Below are 19,073 nucleotides of genomic sequence, written 5' to 3' on the forward strand. Positions count from 1 at the left end.
TGACAAGATGATTTGTGTACAGTAGCAACACTGGCTCAACCCAAGAGGAGTGTAGTTTACACTAGGGGATTCCATTTAGGCCTTTGCCACCCAATACACAACAAAGGCTTCAACAGACAACCCTCAGACCACAAAGCAGCCTCGAGGATGGCTTTGTTGTCCCAGCAATCTGTACTTAGTTTGTCACAATCAATATTGTAGGAACCAACCACATTATTAATTCATCGGTCATAAAAACATGTTTTGTTCAGAGGGCGTCTGGATAAAGCTGCTTCAAAGGAGGAGACAAACACTGGGTTTCACATGGGATCATTTCACGGTGTTTCCATCATCAGTATTAATAGTATATGCCCATCCTAGACTGCATACCCTGGGTGCTGCTGGGCCTACAGCAGGACAGGTTTTTGCTGGTGGAATATTTATAGCTGTGCATTAAAAGTGGAATCAAGGGTTTAAGTGTACTATTGCAACACCGCTGCTGCTCCTTTGTCCGGGCCTGTCCAAAAATGTCTTACCCGGGGCTATTTGCAGTGCTACATTCAAAATGTCACGATATTACACACTGCCGTCAACATCAAAGATGAAATACATTAAAGAACAGCTGTATCTCAGCGGGATTGGTTCGATTCTCCATGTACATATCAGAGAAGTGACTGTTGTGTAAACAAGTCACGCGTTTATGTTTTGTTATGAGGAGTTCTTCGGATTTGAGAGAGTTGTGTAAAGGCGAGATGTCACCATTTCTCATCTGTACGCCTTAAAAAGCTTAAACACTGACATCAAAGTACTGTATAATATACTGTAGTCACCTATAATCAAAAGGGAGTCTTAACAAGAGACAATAATCTGAATGGCACTGCCACCTTGTGGTTCTGCTGTGCACAAACTCAAGCTCATTCTGCAGCAAGAACAGAAATATATAATTTTTTATAATCATGCTTAAAGTATTTTTATGATATCTGTAGAAAAGGGGCATGCACCAAACATATCAATGGTAAAATCCTTAAGTTCTCAGCTGCATGTCATCCCTTCTCTTTTCTGAATTTCCTGTCTACCTCTCCAGCTGTCACTGTTCTTTTAAAAGAAGTCAAATTAATCTTTAATCTATTGTTTTTAAATTAAACTTAAAATACAAGTGTAGGGAGATGCAGAGAGTCTGTAACCACAACTGTGTAAAAGTGCAAAAAACACTGAGTGTGAACCACAGAGATGCTGGATTATTTACACAATACCAACATTTGATTTTTAGATATTAAATATATTAGTAGTTACTGTCCATAAGGACAGAATACAGCAAGAAGGTTCCTAGTTCAGCCCCTCTGTGTGGAGTTGCATGTTCTCTCCGGGTCACACAGCCCGAAGATATTCACTTAACAGGTTAATTGGTGACTTAAAGGTGCAAATTTGAGTGTGAACGGTTGTCTGTCTCCACGTCCCCTGCGATGAGCTGCCGACTCGTCCACCCCAAAGTCAGCTGTCAGCCCCTCTGTGACCCCGATGAGGATAAGATGTCACTTCCACATCATCGTGACACCCTTTAGTTACCGTGTATGTAAAGCACAACAGACAGCAGAGTGAAACAACTGCCTATTTTATTAGGTCAAAAGGTGGACATTTATCTTTAAGCAAACAAAAATTAACCAAAAGCAACAAACAGGTAGGTATCTTTAAACTACAGTGTTCTATAAAACACAGCACACAAAATATAACTTTCTGATCATGTTTATGAAAAAACCCTCCAGATTATTTGATAAATTTATCCATGGATTAAACACGTGTACTCGTCTCATCCAAAAGACAATGCTGAAATATTATTTACAGGTCATTGCTAAGAAAAAAGTAAGCAAATACAAATACTAAACTTTGTTACAGTGCACCCCAGAAACGTTGCTGTGGATTTAAACTTTTTTTTTTTTTACCGACACTGTGCACAAGAAAAAAAAGCCTTGTAAGTAATGTAATCATGTTTTACATTTCATGCTCACAGGCATGCTGTGATGTGGACGTGTAGAAAACAAACAAACAAACAAAAAAAAAAAACATTGTAATAAATACCAGCTTTCAAATTAAGTTAAAATCTAGAAAGAAAACACAAAAGCTACTTATCGTAGAGAGAGTGTTACAAAAAAAAAAAAATGTAGGAAAACCACAGAAACGTTGTTTGTCAAACTACGCCATGACTTTAAACATCGGAGATGGTTTTACGGGTTTCTAACGGGTGGATGTCGGGGAGTTGCGACAAGACTGAACAGATAGATGAAGAAGGAAAAACACAAGTAGCATATTAAAACAATATTTGTTCCTATTTACTACAGTAGAGTACACGTTTCCTTATACACGGCCAACAATAACCAGAGAGTAGAAATTTCTGAAAATCAGTTATGTATCTTTCAATAAAACTACCACCATGATCATCCCTGAGAACAAATTTTGGTTCAGTACTCCAGTGCATCTGAAATGTACTGTCATCATTTTTTTTTTAAATTTAGCTTGTGACTTATCACTTCAATTTATTTTTAAAAAAGCCAAAACTTTGCTTTGAAATGACCACCTAATAATAATGCCACTGACTATTTTCTGCATTTGCAAATTTTCTGCCGCCGACGAGTTAGCGGCACTCTGAAATCTCACCGACATGCGTGTAGAGGCTGTTGTGCGTGTCCCTTGTTTAATAGAAGAACACTTTGTTGTATGAACCGGTTTTAGAAAAAAAAAATTTGCAAAAAAAGTGAGACATGCTGCCTTGGCTTTTATTGTTATAGTTAACCCTGATTTTTTTTATTTTATTATTTTTTAATCTATGTATTTTTAGGTATAAAACAAACAAAAACTGATATTCTGTGCGTAAAAATGACAATAAATTGCTCTGGTACTCTTCGCCAACCCCGGGCATCCTCTTCATCTTCTTCATGGTCTCTGGTCCCTTGATGACTCGTCGTCGGCGTCGTCTTCATCGAAGTACACACTCTTCTTTACTTCTTCCTTTCAGGCCTCCTCCTCGCCCTCCTCCTCGTCCTGCTCGCTGTCATCAGAACCTACAGCAGGGCGAAAACAGAAACGATCATTTCAAAGGGATCCTCGCTGATACGAAATATGATGAAGCGTTAAAAACACAAAGTAGACAGACAGTTAAAAAGTAGAGAAACTAGACGAACTTCCACCCCCACACTGATTGTTTGTTTGTTTGTTTGTTGTCATAGTGGTGAATTTGCAACACTGCTGTTAAGAATGGTGTCTTACCGTCAATCACAATTTCTCCACCATCATCATCCTCCTCTGGGCTCTCATCTGAGGAGGAGATATTTCCTGTCTATTCAGTTTAGCCTGCATTACCCAGACATTTATATTACAGCTACAGTAACACAAGCCAGTAAAGCCCTTAGCCTTTCACAGTCTCATAATACACTAAAATACAGATAAATCTATAAGTAATATAATCTAATGTTGAAATGGTCACTGTACCCCGACCAGCTGTGTGGACCAGTGGGGTTTTAGCTGCTTTTTAAAAAGCTCTACTTTAGCACTGACCAGCACTTGGTCCCCTCTCTTCCTCTCCTTCTTCATCTTCTTCCTCCTCCTCCTCCTCTTCCTCTTCTTCTTCTTCCTCCCGACTGTGACCTTGTTCGGCCTCGCCCGCTTCCTCGCCGGGCTCATCATCCGAATCGGAGATCACCACGCACTCGTCTCCATTACCGTTGTCAGCTGCTCGGGCCCCACTGCCACCACTGGAGGAAAAAAAAAAAGAGACACACACACACTCATTGTTTTGGTATGCATCCCACCTGGTCTTAGGACCAGAAAAATAAAAATCAGGAAACTGTTGCAGTTTGCACATGAACTATAATTTCAAGGCCCAGAGGCTCAGAATATTCCCAGAATTTATAGCTTAATAAGTGGTTTGTCCAGTGGGTACACATTACACTGTTTATGTCTGCGGCTTGAACACACACACACACACACACACACACACACACACACACACATATATATTTTACCTGCCGTTCTCCCTCGGTTCCCAGAGCGGAGTGAGGTAGTATCTCAGAGGGTCTCTGTACAGATCGTCCTTAAGTATCTAAACACGAGCACAGAGGTCATTTCAATACAACGTGTGTGGATATGAAAAGGGTTTTAATACAACGTGCAAGAATAAACAAGCAGAAACAAGCTATTATTTCTGAATGTGTGCATGATCCCTGAATCTTTATAATCATAAACAGGCAAGAAAGTTGAATAACTGACAGAGAATTTTAATCTGATTAAACCTTTCTGACCTCCAGCACACATCTGGCACATAATGACTGCAATTACTTGTTCTCTGGCAGAAGAAAATGTTAAACATTTATCACGAAAACTGCAGCAACAGATGCAGGCTGGCCGGTCCGAGTACAAGTCACCGCAGTGTTTTAACAAATCATATCTCCCGAAGCCTGGCAGTGCAAACACCGTGCTCGTCTTAATGATCTTCTCTGTGCGTGCATGAAGGCGTGGTCGGCCGTACCTGTGCTACATCATCTTGCCCTGGGTTGCTATGGTCGCTGAACCAGCTGAAAAAGGTCTGGTAGACGCCGCGCGACGACTTCCTGGGTTCGCTGTGGGCCGTCAGGTTCTGTCCACGGTGCCACAGGATGGGGTTGGAGAACGACATGGGAGATCCTTGGGGGAAAAGACGAGCAGCCGGGATTAGAAGAAGGTGAGCCGGGATTTTAACGGCGATAAAAGCCTCAAAGTGGCGATCAATACGGATCTTTAGATGTTACGTGCGATCAGAGAGCGCTCGGTCAAGTCTGAGAGATGAAGATTAGGATTTCTTTGAACCGTTCGACATGTAAACAACAACTCGACTGTTTGATGTTACAAACAGCTGCTCGACAAATCTGTTAAATATATATCTGACAAACGTTTACAGCATGTTATCTTTACAGCAGCTTCTGAGGCGTTATGCTCGCTCCATCCATATTTACATAGATAGGCAATAAAATGACCATAACATCGGACGTTATTGGAGCATTAACTGCCTGACTGCAGTGTTTGTTATTGTGACACAGCTGTTGGACTTTGTCTGTGGTTTTCCGGCTTTGTGCTCGCCAAAGAGGTGTCGCTATTTGTCTTTTTATTCAAAAATATGACTGACTGGTTCAAATTATATGTTTTAAAAAGGGTTTGCAAAAGAAAAACATACAAGATAAATAACAATATGTTGGTTTTGGTGTGTAATTCTTTGTTATATACCAAATATTACATATATCGTCACATGTCTTTGCAGTATTCAGACTCTTTGGAGCGTTGTGACAAACTGTGTTGACTTACCTCCCATGCCGAGGTGCAGCTCCTTCATGATGATGTTGTTCTGGAAGTACGGGTTTCGTCTGAAGTGGAAACGGATCCTGTAGCCTAGTTTATTATTCTTGAAGGACTCGATCTGTTCGAGACACACGAGGGGATTTCACTACGAGTCGTATACAACCAGAGCAAAGACAAAAAAACATACATACACATGCTTTTCTTACCTCAAGATCGGTCATGTAACTAAGAGCATCTTCATCCGTCTCGTCGATGTGAGCCGAGAGATGTGGGTGGTTCAACAGCTGGCACGTTAAAAGTTAAAGGGGAAAACATGTGTTCGTGACAATTACTCAATCGCAACATATGAACGGAGGCGTGTTTTCATTTAAAACAAAAAGGATACAGCTGTCACCCAGAAACCGGGGATGGTTTTGGCGATGGAGCTGCGCTGATCCAGATGTGGGCGCCGCTGACGACTGATCTTCAGCTCCAGCCGTTGGTGGAGCCGGGCGCTCTTCTTCTCCAGAGCTTCCAGCCTCATCTGAACCTGCGCCAAGAGAGCCACCGACTGCCTCATCTCCGGGGCCATCTTAACGGACACGATGGCACACTCCCCGTCGTCATTGTCCTCATTGTCCGACGGGAACGAGGAGCTCGGAGTGGAGGACGATCCAGATATGGATTCGTCGCCCTCGTCCGCTTCTGGCATGTCATCCGCATCCTCTCGGTCGGTGCTGTGCACAGACGTGGAGCTGTCCGCAGCAGCCGCCTGCGTTTTGGAGCCCGCCTTGGAGGACTGGTGGTGGGCCCCTCGCTGTTTGAACCTGCTCCCCTGTTTCACCTGTTTGGCCTTTTCAGATGAGCAAGGAGTCTCTTGGCTGTCTTCCCCGTCTCCTCCCGTGAGACTGGCAAGTGCTTCAGCAGCTGCTATGGCCGCTGAGTCGGACTGGTCCAGGGGAGCTGAGGGACCCGGTTTAGTCTTTGTGTCAGCAGATCTCTGTTGTGCACCTGAGGAGTGTGGTTTCTCCGCGTTGCCATCATCAGTCTTGGAGTTGTTGACGGGCAGCTGTTGACTGTCTGAACCCGGCTCCGTTTGCACGACAACAGCTGCTGCTTCTTTCACCTGTCCGGCTTTACTCTCGGCTTCGCTGTTGTTTTTACAACTTTCCGTCAGCGCCTCGTTGGACTCGTCGCTTACTTTTGTGGACTTGCAGGGGATCGTGCTGCCTTCTCCATCATCGTGGCGGTGGTGGTCCGGGGACGGACACCGCTTCCTCGACGCGGAGTCAGCGGACTGTTTGCAGTCCGTCACCTCACTCATGCTTAGCCACGCAGCTAAGTAGCCCCCACGACGCGGTAACTCAAACGGGGAGCACGTTTCTTTTAAAAACCCGCCGGTCACACTCACACTGAACACGCTCCTCGGTACAGCCGCTGTGATTGTGTAACTTTGCCCGGTAACGTTAAACTACATCCTCAATGAAGCCGAAACAGGAAGCGGCTCCGTTAGCATAGCTAGCCGCGGCCTTCGCGAGCGAGCAACGGTTAAAAACTAGCGCGCTCGTGCTAACGTCAGTTAGCTCGCGTGTCCTCGCGGCGACGGCTCGCGCCACATCCTCGCTGATAAATAACAAAATAACAACAACAGTCAAACCTTCACCGCGCCGCGTGGCCCTTCAGCGACGAGCCGACGTTGTTTTTATGTTAGTTTGTATGTTTGCATTATCCGTTAGCTTTACTATCCGTGCACCGACGTGACAGGAAAAACAATCCGCTGATTGGCTACGGCACGCCGCGCTAAAAACGTCTCCGCCAATCACAGACAAGGGTGTGTTTACGCCGTAATCTATCCGGAGCAGTGAGACAACTGCGCAGCGATGCAAAATAAATAAATAAAAATAAATAAAAATAATAAAAAATAAAATAAAAATAATAAAAAAATAAAAATAAAAAACAACAACTGCGCAGCGATGCAAAATAAATAAAAAAATAAATAAAAATAGAAAAAATAAAATAAAAATACAAATAATAAAAAATAAAAAAACAACAACTGCGCAGCGATGCAAAATAAATAAATAAAAATAAAAAAATTTATTAAAAAAAAACCCAAATAATAAAAATAAAATAAAAATAATAAAAAATAAATAAATAAAAAAAACAACAACTGCGCAGCAATGCAAAATAAATAAATAAATGAAAATAAAAAAACTAAAAAAATAAAAATAAAATAAAAATAAAATAAAAAAAACAACTGCGCAGCGATGCTAAATAAATAAATAGAAATAATAAAAAATAGAAAAAAATAAATAAAAACAATACAAATAATACAAAATAATAATAATAATAAAAAATAAAATTAAAAAACAACTGTGCAGTGATGCAAAAAAATAAATATAAAATAAAAAATATAAAATAATAAACAGATAAATAAAAAAAACTGCGCAGCGAGGAAGTGCAGCTGTCAGTGTCAAAGAATACAACATTAAAAACAGGTTAAAATATGCATCTGGCTGCATGTTATAAATGTGATATTACAATGTAGGAAAGTCACAATTAATCACACATATGGTTTACGACCTCAAGAAGTAAATACTTCTCTGGTGTAAACACACAAACACAATAGCCTCCTAATAAGATCTCTCTTTCCTTTGCAACTTCTTACAGTTCATACATTTTTTTAGAAGTGCTTAAATTAGACTTGTTTATAGTTATTATAGTGTCATTAATTAAAATGAAACTGTGAAAGTTTTTTTTTTAACTTGAGCACCATAGTTCTTGGATAGAAATATCAGGATGAGGTTAGCCTACTTTTAGGTATGAAAATACCTTCTCTGGCAATAAAATTAGGCCTTCTAAAAAAAATTGTGTCAAAAAGCTATGTGAGGCTGGGGTTTACTTCTGGTCCCCACAATAGAAGCATATTGTAGTAAAGTACACACACACACACACACACACACACACACACACAAATCATTTATCATAGCCTAGTCTTGCAGCAGGGATATGTGATTGTTGATAGATCTAAATAAACACACACACACACACACTATGGATTTTACTTTTGGGACTTCCTGAAATAATAACACTTTTAATATACTCGTGGTGTCCATACATCAGTATAAAGAGGGTGTCATACCCGAGCATGGCCTGCAATCGACAGATATGATATCGCTTTAATATCCCATTTCCAGTAGTGGGCGTATAGCCAGCCGGAACCAAACAGAACAAGGGGGGGTCGCAGGATTATACCAACTTTAAAGACAAATTTGGGACATGGAAAGCCCGGTAGGTCAGTGCTATAATTAGAGGCTGCTCCTTCATAGCGATGCTTAAAGTCATGTAAACCAGAGGATACACTATCTGAAGGGCTGGCAATAAAGACACGTTTTTTCATGGGTGACATTTAACGCCACACGTTGACCGGAGTGGAGAGGCTCTGCGCGTAAACGCAGGGACAGCGCTGGATCTACACTGGCCACTGCTGCGCAAAGCATGAGTATTGAGTAGTGTTAGTGGTTTTTCTTTTCTGTTTTGGTTTTTTTTTTTTTTTGGAGACGTCATATGTAGCCTACTCTGTTCAGCACACAGCTTCCATGAGTGTACACTTCTGCAAAAATGTCTTTTTTAACCATACCAAATCAAGAGGGCCTTTTTACCACGATTAAAACTGGCAGGTCGGCCGAGGAGGCAGCGAGTAGGTCCACCATACCCGATGAGGATGATAATAATGATGAGGATGATGAAGACGATGACACCGAGGACGTCCACCTCATCCCAAGATGCTCCCCGGTGCCCAGAAAGCGAGGCGCGTCCATCTTCGATGAGACTGCCGAGTACATGCGCATCCACCAGGCGCTTTCTGGAGGAAAGAGTGTGTCATTCGCCGACACAACAGGTGGAGATCTGGTGGACGTGAAGGAATTTGTTGCGTTTGATTCGGACGACGAAGAGGACATTGCAAGGTGGGAGGAAGAGGAAGCAAAGTATCGAAAGCCAGAGCGAGAACCCACATATCATGTGCAACTAGAGTTTAACGCACCCACTGGCAGTGCCCTGCTGCAGGCTGTGCACAGTAACAAAGTGGAGGTTGAGCAGATGTCTCCAGTTGAGAATGAGCCACTTGCTTTCACTGGGGTAATACGAGTCCTGAACATCTCCTTCCACAAAGCAGTTTACATCAGGTCAACCATGGACAACTGGGCCACTTACTTTGATCACCCAGCAGAGTATGTCCAGGGATCTCATGATGGGGCCACTGATAAGTTCAGCTTCAAGCTGTCATTTGCACCACCATATATCACACACGGCTCTCACATTGAGTTTGTCGTTCGCTATGAAACCTCTGATGGTGACTACTGGGCTAATAACTCCTGTATGAATTATGTGGTAACTCTGCTCCTGTCCTATGAAGACGATTCAGCTCAGACAAACATCGGCGTGCGGCAAAAGAGAGGTATCCTGAAACCTCCCAAAGATTACAGGTAAAAACCTGCTGTCACCTGTGTGCTTTCATTTGTCAGACAAACATCAAGGGGTACAGATCACCTGTTCATCCTCCACAGATCAATGTGTTCAACTTTCATTGTGATCAGTAAAACTCAGTCTGATTAAAAGTGGTGCAAAATAACAAAAGTGAATCAGGGTTGTGCAACAGCAGCAACTCCCCTCGAGGCTTTGTGCAATGGGCAATTCAGCTTTATTCAGTAATTCTGCCTGGAGATTGCAAATCCAAAAGTAAAGCCGGATATTAATCATCACAGTTAGACAATTTGGTGCAAAATTGGAGCTCGTGAGTGAGTGAGTATCGCAGCTGTAGTGAACTCTTCTCGAAGTTTGTTGAGTGAGTTTTGAAGAGTATACACTCCCCTCAGAATGCCAATCATCCAGTGGTGTTTGAGGACGATCAAAATAGGCAAAGGGCAGGTGTCGTTTTCAGGCCTGACGTTTCCCTGCATTAAATTTACCTCTGACCTTTTCTATCAGAGTCATAGGGGAGCAGAGGATTGGCCTTGTGTAGTTAGCTGCTGGCACACTTCTCTTCCCTTTTTTTTTTTATTCCATGAAAGTCAAACTAATCCCTGAGAGGAAGATTTAAATGCTCGGTTTATTGTTACATCAACATGACAGCGTGCGATGAATCTCACCCCGTGTGGTGACAGAGACAGAGGACAGCATGAAAGATCCCCCATGCTTATAAGGACCCATAAAAGGAACAAACATGCTATAAACTGATGTAGTTGTCATGTAGGTTTTCTCAGCTGTGGCTGTTTGGAAGTAGCAAGGGGCCAGATGCGTTGTTAGGGATGAGTCAGTGATTGAAAATGAAGGAGTTTGGGGAGCAGAAACTGTACCCCCACCCACCATAGCAACCATTATAGATTCATTAGGTGCTCTGAAGTTCACTGATAATTGGATTTCAACACATTAACAAGGCAGCCAGTGGGAGGGACCCACACGTACAGTAGGTGTGGTAAGCCTACTTCTGTTTTAGTTTATATTTAAACAAAGTGCATCCACCTCTGGTAAATATAGATATCATACTGTACTGCGGTGGAGCTGATAGTGAACACTGAGACCAGAGTGGGAACAATGCTGCTTCTCTGTTTCAGTATCATCTGTCTTGATCGTCGTGTGATTGCTGAGGTTTGCCTCAGTCTTCATCTTTTTTGCATCAACTCGCTGCTGAGTCAGTCAAGAGTTTTTTTTTGCAACGTGACCTGGGCGAAACAGTGACACATCTGCGCGGCTCACAGCTTGAGTAGGGCTATCAAAAATAAAAATAAAAAATGGTATAAATCAGTCTTTACCTACTGAACGTACACACCTGGCCGCACAATCGAACCAAACTGTTTGAGACGTGCCTGAGTGTCAGGCTGAGAGTAAGCCTGTGTCAACCTTCAAATACATAATGAAAAGCTCCCTTTCAAGAGTCGACTTTATTATAAATATTTTCTCCTTCTGCTTTGCAACGAAGCCTGAAAACCTGTTTAAAAACTTAAGAGCTTAGCGACTGAAGACTTCACATCACCAGGAATGTATAATGCAAAGATCTTTGTCAGATTTTCACATATTAAACTCAAAGTGCAAGGAGTATGAACAGCTTGCCAGGTTATCCTCACTCTATTTGTGCAGCTCCTGTCACATGCTTATCACACTTCTTGACCTTTATTTCATTTGGCATCCTCTGCAGGACTCTTGGCAATGTTGCACACCCCCCTCCTCTCTTTAAGCACGAGTGTCTTCTTATAGAAAACACTTCTGCTTTCTGCACATATCACAGGTGTTAGAAGGATACAGATTATTGGGAATATCCAAAGAAATACATCTAGGTGAAATAGATCGATGTCTCGTTTAGTTATTACTGTCACCACAATTACATTATTGGTATTGATACATCAACTGCAAACTATGAATACAACTTCTACTGGCTTATATTATCCTTTCATGTGACCCTCACCCTGAGTCTACAATAGCTCACTCAGTAATTCAGCTCGACATCTATTTTAACAAACAGTCCAGAATAAGATGGGTCATCGCTGAGGCTCTTTGGCTCGAGTACACTCTGCTTCGCTGGTTTAGCAGCCCAGAAACAGAGAGACCGTCCACAATACAGCACAAAGAGATACTTTGTGCGTGTTCAATTAAAATGGCTAATTCAGCACATTAACAGCTGAACTGCATCAGCAAATATTAAGCCTAATTATCCAGAACAGGTGTCGGTGATGGTGTATGACCACCCCTTTTTTTATTTTTTCAATGTGACTTTGTTATGCATGAAGTATTATTTTTAACAGTCAATCACACAAAGCACCAAAATGGTGTCTTATCTTCTTGTACGTGTATCTGGCAGCAGCCTTTAAAAGCCCGAGATGAGTCTTCAATAGAAAAAACTCTCTACAAAGCAGAATTACAGTCCAAAAATGGACATTTTTTTTTGTCTTGCCGAGAATGATCAAATCTTTTTATTTCAAAGGTCTCACCTTCTTCGTCATCTCCAGCCAATAATGTTGTTTTCTAGGCACGTGGTGTGTGTCTGTGGACATTGTAGAATCACGTAGACATGTGACTGTGTTCTCTTTCTTGTCTTATAACCCAAATGTCTCTCTTTTGTTTCAGTATGAATGATGATTTTGATTCAGAGGATGAGCAGGAAAAGGAAGAAGGTACTCTATGATGATTCACTATCTGAGAAAAAGAAGGCATACATAATTAAACATGGATTTAATAGGTAATTATACGTCCCGGTATTGCAGAGGATGTAGACTTGATCCGTTTACTTAAAGCGGTGTTCGATAAAGTACGGGTATTCACAAGAGACAGGAAGAAATTGATGCAGCAGAGTCCGAGATGTCCTGATTTTAAGTCTAATATGATCTGGATCCCCCATCGTGAAACGATGAAGCAGTCTGTCATTAGACTACCCCCTGCCTCTGACTTTGTAATGCAGCCTTTGAGTCTCAAAGTCTCAAAACCAGTCTGAGATTACCTCGATGCCATCATTAGGATTATTTTCCCCCCAAACTTTAGAGAGACGAAGTCATTACACGAATGTTTTCATCCATGGAAAACTCCTTTAATTGCTTATATACTGTAGATTTAAAAAAAAAGACGACTGAATACGGTTATTGCTTTTTCTCTATTCAGACTAATCAGACTCTCACGGTGTAATTATCTATTTTAAATCCTCAGAGGAAGAAGCAGGGACCTCCAAGCCGGGACTTGTCAGGCCTACAGCTACGTGCCCAGTCATTGTGCAGCCGGAGATCGACATAGAGGTAAGAAGAACGGGAAAGAAAGGAAGCAAGGGGACGATTCATCTGGGTTATACTTTTGTTTATGAACTGTCTATGACCTGCAAAAGTCAAACTAGTCCATCACATTTACCTACTTGCCAACAAAGGACACACATTTAACAAATTGTTGGATTATGTTGAAATTATCTTGATTTGCATGCAGTTGTTGACACATTCCCATTTAATAGGTGAGCAGGCTTTATCCCCTTTAGGCGATTCATGTGTCTAATAAAACATAACAAACATTTCCCCGTTCAACTTTTTTAAAGCTCATCATCAATGGCTTTGGTTGTTTATATTGTTCACAGCTCATTGAAGCTTCAGCAACAACTTAGGTAATGTCTCGCTTCTCACCGCTGCCGCTGTAGCACGAGCACTGTATGCCATTTTCCTTGTCAAGCTTCTTATTGTATTCATGTCCCGACGCATGCTGTTCATGTTTTTTTTTTTTTTTTTGCGCCTTTTGATTTTGACCCCATTTAATTTGAATTTGTGTCAATTTTAAGTGATTCAAACACTAATATTCATTCCTAAGCACTGCTGTCGAGGCGTTTATATTGAATTATTACTATATTATTAGTTGCATGAGGAGACTGATATCACTCTAACACTCACTCCAAAGGTAAACAGCACACCTACTGACACCTCTGCAGCTCGCTAATTAACGCATCACTCGTTTGTGTTCATTTGTACAAAAGTTTTTTTTTTTAACACTTTGTTTTCCTACAGGGGTTTATGTGCCAGACTATTTCTTGGCTGAGTGCAGCAGCTTCCTGAAATCTCACTTTCAGTCTTTATGTTAAGCTAAACTAACTCCTATTTAATGAACAGGCACCAGAGTGGTATCAGTCTTCTCGTCAAACTCCTGGCAAGAAAGCAAATATAAACGCTTTTCCCCCCCAGAAATGTTAATCTTTAAATGTAGAGCTACCACACATGCGAATAAATTAGTTTCACAGTGATGCTTAGTGTTACAGTGTAGGCAGCTTCTTTTTTTATTTTTTTATCTTGTTTCTTGACAGTAAAATGGTGGAAGAAAGAACTGTTGAGCTGCTTAAAACTAGGATTACCTGGGGGGGGGCTTACATTAGCATTTTGGGAAGCAAAAGTTGATTTTGGAACAGCTCCATACATAAAACATCTGACTGGGAGAAATTTGTATTTCAGAAGAAAAAAAAAAAGAGGAAGTTGTTGGTCGGTCAGCAAAACACTGATTAAACCACCTCAGACAGCCCAGACAGAAAAGCCTTACAACAACAACATAACATGAGAACGTGTGATCTGGTATTAATGTCTCACCGATACTACGCGTACATCTGTTAGGCATGTACTCATCCAGCTCATCTTAGTGCTTGTTTTACATCAGTATTCACATGCATGTTGTTTCCCTTTGGTATAGGTGAACCAGTCAACTAATGTATGAGCATTTTCCTTAATCCACACGTCATCCACTATATTTTGAGGGTATTCAGGGTTTTTAAGTTTTGTGTCATAATTTTCAAGTTTGATTTCGAAGAATGGTGTTTTAGCGGTTCGCTTGCTGAGCAGTTGAGTTGTGCACAAAAGTTTAGTTCTTCTCATCTTGTGTGGTTTCGTGTTAAGTCATTTCTTCACAGATTTACGCAAAGTGCTCTCAAGAGGTGTGAGACGAAAACTTGAGAAGTATTTGGCGTAAATTTACGAAGCAGCATACGAAATTATACATGTATGTTTTACTGTGTTTTTGTAATTCTGTGATGTTTTGAGACCGGGTCACAGCAGTCTTAAACTATTTATTTGTATCTAATACGTGCGTCGTCTTAGTCCTTCTGTTATTTGTGCTTTTTGTGCCTTGCACTTTCTGTTCTTATGGGGGCTGCTTTTGTTATCTGTCTTTTTTGTTTCGCATCCTTCTGATTTCAACTTGGTTTGACCTTGAATTGCACAGAAGCCTCGCAGCAGGCAAAACTCGTTTCTAGACTATTAGCCTTTTTTTTTTCTTTTTAAATGAGATCAAGTGAACTTAAAAATAAGGGTTCTTTATTTGATGGTTTTAGCTCCGGTTCTTTGGATTCAAAAGAAAAACAACCACCCGCCAGTTCAATATGTGGAAATATGTACATAGGGTTAAACTTGATCATCAAAAATTACTTTCTTCTTCCTTGGATGCTCCTGTGCTGCATGTAAGTATCTTTAGACTGTCTCTTACACTCTTGAGACTGATGACAAGTGAAGCCAAAGCCTTAGAAAGTACGTTTTTGCCAATATTTAAAAAAAGAAGAAGAAAAAAACGATGTCAATCTCATCACACTGCTCCTGTTTTGTTTGCATTTCCTCACAATTACAATGTCAGCATGGGTTCCATTCCACAGAAAAGCATTAGTATGCAGTAAAATGCTTTTCTTTGTTTGCATTGTCAATGTGGAATACAAATCTTTCCCCTTTTGTCATTACACTCTCCTAGCTGTCACCGTTGTCTCGCTGTTTTACTTTAACAGATTGCAGTACACCCATCTGGTCCCTCTGTCCCACCCAACCAAGAGCCTCCATCTGTTGATGACACACTGTCCTCTCACACCGTATCCCCAGGTGAACAATTCCCTTGTATGTCATCCGAAACCACACTTCAGACTAATTCATCCTTTGTACTCTGTGCCAGCGAATCAGTCCAACCAAATAAGTCACAGCCCTTACCCAGACTCCACAGTGAATTAGGCAACCAAACGGCAGAGCAGCCCACAGACAGCAGTCCCTCTGCACTGCTGCCTGATTCAACCCCTTCCCTACAAGAGTCAAGGCGGAGATCAGACAGCTCCCAGTCTGGTGGAGAGGAAATCCCTCCCTCAGAGGCCTCGTGCATGCATCTTTCTGCCGCAGAGACAAATCTGTGGCCAGAAACAAGAGAGGATGGATCGACCGACAGCCCAGCCGGTCATCCTTGTCTTGAGCTGCCTGCTAAGCGTGTCTCTGCTCCCAGTGTGACTCAGGGCTCAGAGCTTGGGGTTGCAGTGGGTCTGAGTGAACTTGCTTCAGGATTATCAGAAGGTTCAACCAGCTCTGCAGCGCATTACGAAGGCAGTACGCCTGCACTCTCGTCTCCCGTGGCAGAGAGTCAGGCATCTCTGGGAGCAGAAGGTGAAGCTCCACCATCACCCGAACTCTCAGAGAACCCCTCAGAGAGTACAGGTGTCACTGAGGTGAGCCAAAACTTCCCTCTTCCCTCTGCCTCAGCCTGGGAGGAGAATGTAGATGCTCTCCAGATTTCCCCTGACACATTATTAGAGAATCTACCAAATACATTGTCAGAGGTTTCCGAGCTCCAGCCTGAGTATGACATAAACCGTAATCTGATGCCATCCGTCGTCTTTCTCAGCGGAGTTGTCTCCTTCTCGATAGTGTTGCAGGAACCCAGCGCCCTCTTCCTCATTGGACTCCTATACGTCTTGCACCGCTTGTGATTACGCCATTCTGATCTGTTCTCAAGTGCCTTTTTGTGATTCCAAAATAAGCCAACAAACAAAACAAAAAGAAACCCCACACAAGTTTCCTGTTGAAGTTGTGTGTGTGTCACCGTGTGAGTTTTTTTAGATGAATATAGATTATATTGGATAGACATATCAGGTACAATTTGTGAGTATTTTCATGCAAAGCAGAGAAAGTAATTATACAAACACTCGTGATATTTTCATGCATTGTGTCAAACAAGTGTATGTGATAGAATAGTGGTCAATTATTACCCCATTTCTACCCTTGTGATCACTCTAATACTGAAGCACAGTGTATTATCATACATACATAAGATGTTTTGTAAGTGGTCTGCGATTACTTTTGGATCAGTTGGACGTTAAAATGTTTCTTTAGATTGTTGTTGTCGACGTAGCTGAGGTTATTGTCTAACCAGACTGCCACGAGTTTAACTTTTGTGAATTCCATGTGTTGTTATGTCTTTAACGAAAGACAAAAAAAGAAACATTACCATAGTGGGAAACTAAAGAGATTTGTTATATAAATGGTATTTTGTTTACAAAATGCAGAAGAAAGACAAGGTTATGTGAAGTATTTTTGCCTTAATGCCATAAAAAGAAAGAAAAGCTGATGACCTGTGAACATCCGTTTGAAATGGATGTTACTTGAGGGACAAGTGGAAAGTGATATTTAACATGAGAGAACACCAGCCTCCTCAGCGTCTCTTCACTATTGCACACAAGTCTTCCTGTTAATTTTTTGCCAGTAAACCCGTATTGTTGTTGTTGCACAACACAAAATTTTATAGCTCTAGTTTGAGAACGTCACAGACAGACTGAAGCGCTGAAGAATGACATGTTTGAAGTGATGAAAGTTTTTGCAGTGTATTGCCATTAAAACGTGGTCCTATACCCTGCACCGCCATGCGTCTTTGTTCATTTCTTTTCCTTTTCATCCACTCTGTGGGAAAAAAAAAACAAAGTGTAGTGTGCATGACAGTTTCATGCACACGGTAATGGCACTGCAGTGCAGAGCAGAACATTTTTGGAGAGACTGACTGACACACCACAAAAATAACATCAGAGCCTTTAGCGCATCTGTCTCTGGAGCACATTCAGCTTCGCTCAAAGTGGAAATACACAGGCAGTAACCTGAGCTGCAGAGAGAAGCCAAAGGTCACGCATTGCACTGAAGTCATAGTGTCATGTAGAGCGCACACCATGGCCATTGTAAGCTGAGATCAATTTTCGGACGCTGACAATTCTCGGGAAACCTCCTCAGATGCTGCGTGATGAAATGTCACGGACTATTTTTGATTACAGTCATTATACACTTGAAGAGATACATAAACTGCTTCACCGTCTTCCTGCTGAATCAATCCACCGTATCTTGTATTAACTTTAATAACGTCCTTGGATGTCAGGCATCCTTTGGATTATGTGGATTATGTATTTGGCCTTAAAACAAAATTAATAATCAGAGCACACTTGTGCAGGGGAAAAAGGGTGGGAGTGATTAATTTGTGTGATGGTCACATAGCTTGAGTGTGGAAATGTATTAAAAATTTAAGCAGACTTAAAACTGACCCGTGGTGGATAATCAGTGTGAATTCTACCACAGACATTTGCTTTGAAATAATTAATGCCTTTTTAAGCACTACACCACAAAAAGCCGTGTTAAGCAGTGATTCTGAAATAGGTTCTCTTGGTGTTGTGACATTATTACCAAACAGGATATTTTTTTCTTTCATTCCCAGTGTGGTATCGCTCTAAGGGGGAAGTTTAAGTCAGTTCAAATGGAGGTATTGCATCACAAGAAACAGTTGAAACAGCGAGGCTTTTACTTAAATAACATCTTTGACAGCTAGACGACGAGACTTTATCATTTCACAGTAAGGCCTCCTTCAACATGTCAAGAATAAACACCAATGATACATGGATGTTCATTGGCTTTGTCTGGTCCGGCACAGCCATCATTTAGCCCAAATCTGACTGTTTTTGTATATTTATTTCTGTACAAATCTCAACATGTTTAGTCCATTCTCAAATTTCTACATATTCTGAGGTGAATTATATGAAAATATATCACTTTTAATATTGAATACAGCTTTTAAACCTGTTTTTTTTAAAGTAAATGTACATTGACAGTGGCATATAAAGTATTTAGGGTACTGTAGGTATAGTGCTGTTTCTCAAATGCTTGTTTTTAGACTGTATTCCTAAAGGTAGTGTCATTGATTATTCTGATTATCTATCTATCTATCTATCTATCTATCTATCTATCTATCTATCAGCGTCATCCTCTGGGGACTATGAATACAACAATGTAATGTCTATCCATATCTGCGTAGATATTTCAGTGTGGATCATCCAACTGTACCATCTTTCGAACTGCAGTGTCAGTGATGCTACACTTTCCCTGCTCCACAACAACTCTTGTTTATTATTGACAGAGTTTCCTGATGGACAGTGAAGTAAGCTGAACTGTAGCTGCTGTTAGCTAATGTCAGCTCAGTTCGTTAGCCAGGCTGTCGAAGACTATGAGCTTGGTTGA

At 41.3% G+C, this 19,073-nt stretch overlaps 2 protein-coding genes across 5 annotated transcripts; one reads left to right on the forward strand and one right to left on the reverse strand.

Annotated features, from left to right (window-relative positions):
- Positions 1 to 1,575: 1,575 nt before the first annotated feature.
- Positions 1,576 to 7,104, reverse strand: tspy (testis specific protein Y-linked). 3 transcript variants are annotated; one of them, XM_019255180.2, is made up of 8 exons: positions 5,687 to 7,104; positions 5,508 to 5,585; positions 5,308 to 5,419; positions 4,499 to 4,653; positions 3,996 to 4,072; positions 3,529 to 3,725; positions 3,241 to 3,306; positions 1,576 to 3,035 (listed from the first exon to the last, which is right to left on the reverse strand). In XM_019255180.2, the coding sequence occupies exons 1-8, from the start codon at positions 6,602 to 6,604 to the stop codon at positions 2,986 to 2,988; spliced, it is 1,653 nt and encodes a 550-aa protein (XP_019110725.1). In that variant the 5' UTR covers positions 6,605 to 7,104; the 3' UTR covers positions 1,576 to 2,985. The 3 variants fall into 3 exon arrangements, with proteins under 3 accessions (XP_019110725.1, XP_010736378.2, XP_010736379.2); XM_010738076.3 differs by having other exon boundaries at positions 3,241 to 3,288; positions 5,687 to 7,103; XM_010738077.3 differs by lacking the exon at positions 3,241 to 3,306 and having other exon boundaries at positions 5,687 to 7,103.
- A 928-nt stretch (positions 7,105 to 8,032) lies between these two features.
- Positions 8,033 to 17,440, forward strand: ppp1r3f (protein phosphatase 1, regulatory subunit 3F). 2 transcript variants are annotated; one of them, XM_019255107.2, is made up of 5 exons: positions 8,033 to 9,764; positions 12,400 to 12,446; positions 12,973 to 13,058; positions 13,385 to 13,411; positions 15,554 to 15,689. In XM_019255107.2, exons 1-4 carry the CDS (start codon positions 8,899 to 8,901, stop codon positions 13,409 to 13,411), a joined length of 1,026 nt encoding a protein of 341 aa, XP_019110652.1. In that variant the 5' UTR covers positions 8,033 to 8,898; the 3' UTR covers positions 15,554 to 15,689. The 2 variants fall into 2 exon arrangements, with proteins under 2 accessions (XP_019110652.1, XP_019110594.1); XM_019255049.1 differs by lacking the exon at positions 13,385 to 13,411 and having other exon boundaries at positions 8,038 to 9,764; positions 15,554 to 17,440.
- Positions 17,441 to 19,073: the final 1,633 nt, after the last annotated feature.

The sequence above is a fragment of the Larimichthys crocea genome, chromosome XV (genome assembly GCF_000972845.2).
Source record: "Larimichthys crocea isolate SSNF chromosome XV, L_crocea_2.0, whole genome shotgun sequence".
Taxonomy (NCBI): domain Eukaryota; kingdom Metazoa; phylum Chordata; class Actinopteri; family Sciaenidae; genus Larimichthys; species Larimichthys crocea.

Bases quoted from the DNA above. Each gene is read 5' to 3' on its own strand.
- tspy (XM_019255180.2), bottom strand. From the start codon at position 6,604: ATGAGTGAGGTGACGGACTGCAAACAGTCCGCTGACTCCGCGTCGAGG. The intron at 3,307-3,528 runs GTCAGTGCTAAA...CTGAATAGACAG, and splicing joins AGAGAGGGGACCAAGTGCTG to GAAATATCTCCTCCTCAGAT. The intron at 3,036-3,240 runs GTAAGACACCAT...GCCCTGCTGTAG, and splicing joins TGGAGAAATTGTGATTGACG to GTTCTGATGACAGCGAGCAG.
- ppp1r3f (XM_019255049.1), top strand. From the start codon at position 8,899: ATGTCTTTTTTAACCATACCAAATCAAGAGGGCCTTTTTACCACGATT. The intron at 9,765-12,399 runs GTAAAAACCTGC...CTTTTGTTTCAG, and splicing joins AAACCTCCCAAAGATTACAG to TATGAATGATGATTTTGATT. The intron at 13,059-15,553 runs GTAAGAAGAACG...TTACTTTAACAG, and splicing joins AGCCGGAGATCGACATAGAG to ATTGCAGTACACCCATCTGG.